This window comes from Gymnoscopelus microlampas (assembly GCF_963454915.1).
Source record: "Gymnoscopelus microlampas genome assembly, chromosome: 17".
NCBI classification, from domain to species: domain Eukaryota; kingdom Metazoa; phylum Chordata; class Actinopteri; order Myctophiformes; family Myctophidae; genus Gymnoscopelus; species Gymnoscopelus microlampas.
The window spans coordinates 12975839-12980298 of record NC_139954.1 but is presented as its reverse complement, the minus strand read 5'-3'; the positions used below and the strand labels follow the sequence as shown (position 1 = coordinate 12980298).

General features: G+C 38.7%; 1 protein-coding gene across 1 annotated transcript; it reads right to left on the bottom strand.

Moving 5' to 3' along the window:
• Positions 1-695: 695 nt before the first annotated feature.
• Positions 696-1530, bottom strand: LOC311064302 (gap junction gamma-1 protein-like; the record flags this gene model as incomplete). Its single annotated transcript, XM_084084137.1, has 2 exons — positions 696-711; positions 920-1530. The coding sequence occupies 2 exons, from the start codon at positions 1528-1530 to the stop codon at positions 696-698; spliced, it is 627 nt and encodes a 208-aa protein (XP_083940263.1).
• Positions 1531-4460: the final 2930 nt, after the last annotated feature.

Genomic DNA, 4460 nt, shown 5'->3' with positions numbered 1-4460 from the left:
ATTTTTTTATCAATTACACACCCCTTCATGGAGATGTTTTTGTTTTTGTCACATTCTTGAGCCAATAATTTGATGATAATAATAAAGATGCTAATGTATCCGGTATAGGAGTCACAAAAGGAGACTCTTTGTGTCTCTTTAGCAATTCATGCATGGCACTGCTACTTTAGCAATGTTGTATTATTATTGAACATTTCTTAAAAAAGAGGGGGGGGGATGATATTTACATGACCAGTAATTGTTCCGGCAACCCAAAATGGGTAACATTATGTCTGACAAACACTGCACTAGCAATGAATGGTCTAATCAATGTATAATATACAAGTTACAAACTACATTGAGAGACTGAACATGAACAGGTTAAAGTCCACAAATTGATGATTTGGACATGCATTATTCTCACAAACATGTCAATGATCAGAAATAAATAAATGCTGGTCCTTTGTGATAAGGGAGTGTTTGCTGCTTATGTGCAGCAAATGTATTTAACCACTTACGCCCTGTTAAAAAAAAAGAAAATAGCAAAGATAGCCAATCTACAAGCTCACAATGTGTTGCATCCTGACAGGCCTCAAGTGAATCTACAAGCATACAGACACACACGTCCATCCATGTGAGATCGCCTTTTATCTCTCTGATGTGATGTTTGGGGATAGGGTTGGGTGTCCGCAGCTGTGAGGGCCTACAGTATATGCTCACTTGCTCAGAGACCTGCAGGGAGACAAGAAAAGAAAACATGGAGGTCTTACTACACTTATTGATTTTGTCATTGAAGCCAAGTCCTGTAAATATCCTGTAAATCTTCTACTTACAAAATCGTCATTTTGAATAAAGTTATTCATCTGATTTAAACATTAGTCCAGATTCAATTTAAATCAATACTACAACGTCTAAAGAGATGGAACTGTACCTTTCTCACTCACGCAGCTCAGCCAGGGGAATCAGGGGGCGAGGGCGGTTGCAGACTCTGCGGAGGCATCTAAACCCCTGGTAGAGGGTCTCCAGGACGGTGCAGGCCAGGCAAATGCTGCTGACGGTGAACATCGTGCGCATGAAGTAGGTCTTCTCATAGGGGCGTGACACAACGCATCTCACTGGCTCCCTGCATGCTTTGCTCGAGCAAACGTGGTGCGGCTTCACCTCCAGCCCGTACATCGTGTACAGAGCGTACAAGTACAGGGCCTCCAACATGGCCCGCACCAGCATTTGGAACACGTACAGGCCACGGCTCATCATGGGCACCCTCTTGCTGTTGTCGGCACGGATCACGTGCACGAGGATGGGAAACATGATCGCCACGGTCACCATGCTGTGGAAATGCAAGAAGCGCATGTACCCGAGGCCGAGAGGTGCCATGGCAGAGTAGCACTCGATGTTACAACCGGTATTCTGGCTGTTGCAGACAAATTTATCCTGGTCGTCGTTGTAGATGGCCCGTCCACCGTAGAAGGTCAGCAGAATGCGGACGGCGATCATCAGAGCGAGCCAAATGTTGCAGAAGACAGTGTTGATTGCTTCACACAGATCCATTGTGACTCTTTGGATTCACAGAGGGGCTTCTGAGATCTGCTTGAAGAAAAAGAGAGAGAATGATAAGAAATATTGCAATATTATTGGCCACCGTTTGCTGGGGTCGGCAATCGAGTGACAATTCAATTCAATTCAAACTGTATTCCATACACACAGGGGGTCCATAGTAGAGTGCATAACATCATCAACATCACACAACAAATTAAACAGTAAATAAAAAAATGAAAATAAACATATAATCATAAGTACACAGATATAGATGGATAGCTCCGTTGAACCTCACTCTCCTGGAGACGGGAGAGTGTCCTGGTGCGAACGAGCCCCTTTTTAGACTTATTTCACTGATCAAACACTATCAAGCTTTTAACACAGAAGAAACCAAACAGACAAAACCTATATAGCCTACTCAAAAAGCCATTAACGCTCAATATAATTATTCAAATAACTAATTTTAAATGCAGATGCTTGCTTAACGCATGGACACAAATAAGATATAAATAACCGTTTGGCCTCAATGACAGACTTGGCTGTTTTGTGTTTTTGTTTCCGTAATTTTAGACGGGAATTTTAGAAAGAAATATCACTCAGATATATTTGTCAAAATTAGCCAATATAGGACATAGAGAGGTATAGCCTCAAAAACAGAGACTGAGTGACACTGGACTATTACACGTATTAGGCCTACATTTAATTTTAATAGCATATGTGTCGTTGGCCTACTTGTTCCGAATAATCAAATAGAAAACTTACGTTAAAATGTAAATGTCTCCTCGTCTTTAGATGAATTCTTCGAAATTATTCTCCTCTACTGTCTAAGCAGTGGCGCGTCTGAGAGAGAAGAGGGAGAGAAAGAGAGAACGAGGGAGGGTGGTGGAGATCTGATTGGTTGGATTGAGAGACCTGCCCACCTACGTTAACGTGCGGCCGCACGTCACAATTCAATTTAAAGGAGTTTTATTTTTTATTGGCATGAGAAAACGTCACTTCAAACACTTAACATATCTATGTTTGAAATGTTGAATACAATACTGGGGAAACAAAATGTAAGTATATTAAATACGTAAATATGTTATTTCACGACCTAACTTTATAGGCTATGTACATACATTTTCATGGTGTGGTCATTACTTAATTTATTTACATTTTGCAGTCGAGACAAGGCTGTGGAACTACAGTATCCCAACATTCACCTTCTCATATTGTTTTCCTCATTCGCATGCATCCCTCAGCAACACATTCTCACTCATGCATTACATTTCTTGATGGCTTTACAGTGGTGTAAAAATTACAGGCACATTATGCATATAAAATTATTTAAATAATTGGTGCCTTGCATGGTTTTCTCCACCATCGGTGTATGAATGTGTGTGTGAATGGGTGACCACAATCTATGTAAAGCGCTTTGGATAAAAGCGCTATATAAATGCACAATTTACCACAGAATAATGGGTTCATGTTGACACAAAACGTCAATTTAAAAGTTAGGCTATTTTTCTTTTACAAATTTACAAATGTGTTAAAAAAAAGCTTATATGAACATCAACCTCAATAGTTACTTTTCTTTGAAATTATACGAATTAAACTGTTTTGAAAATACAAGCACATAAAGCGCTTGTTAACATATAGAAAAATGTAATCAAATTGTATGTAGCCTAGTAGCCTACCATAGATGTGTCAATCTTGAAATCAAATTAAACATTACTATAACTCATAACTAAACTACAATAATTTGGGCCAACCACAGAAATGTTAAGAATGTTGTTGGAATTTAATTGCCAGTGCAATCTACCAGCTCCTTGTTGGTAGAGCCCACCTGTATCCGGGAATACAAGAAGACTCACCTCAAGACAAACTCACCTCAACTGAAAAAGGAATACTCACCTCGGGGGTAGGAACAGTCACCCCGGGGGGTGGGTAAACTCACCTCAGGACCTGAGAAAACTCACCTCGGAACACTCACCCCGGGGGTAGGAAAACTCACCCAGAAAAACTCAATGGTGTAATGTACAGTGAGTTTTTGTTTTGTGGGTGGGTTTAACCTTTCCCCTCTACACCAAGTCTGTATTTTTTAAAAAGGCACATCTACCCGCTTGTGAGCTTTCCTTTTTCACAGAATGCTTTCATAATGAGACACGTTTAATCCATACTGGATTAAATTCTGTCTTTGAAGGTATAGAATTACCAAATTATGTTGTTCAATGATATATTTGTGTTTAAAATACACACACACACACACACACACACACACACACACACACACACACACACACACACACACACACACACAAAGAGTAAGGCATCAAAATGTACCAAAAGTAATATTTCTAAAAACTAAAGTTCTCAAACAATGCATGTGTGCAATGCAATGTTCTATGCTGTTATCATTTATACCAGCAAAGTAGTAGGTAACTAAATATCCTAGGTAAAAATAGGGAAAAATGTTTAATGCATGTTTTACAATAGTGAAATGTATATCTAATAGTAACTAAAGTTCAATAATGCTTACTATAGTGAAATGTATATCTAATAGTAACTAAAGTTCAATAATGCTTACAATAGTGAAATGTATATCTAATAGTAACTAAAGTAACTAAAGTTCAATAATGCTTACCAAAAGCTTTTCTCACAAATGTGTTCACACAGAAAACAAAACATTATACCTGTGTTTTACCTTCACTGGAGTTTTTCTTCATTTTTCTTTGTTAAGTAAGTATTTGTTTGCATTACACACATTGGAATGTTCACTTTTCTGATGAAATCTACCTTGTATTTAAAGCACTTTAATTAGCTAAATGTAATTTAACAACATACATTGACATTGGAATGTTCATTTCTCTGGGTTCCTACCTTTGTTTGTTTGTTTGTTTGTTTGATGGGGGCACAGGAGTGAAGGGGAGGAGGGGGGTTGACCACTTAACACTAATATCCCA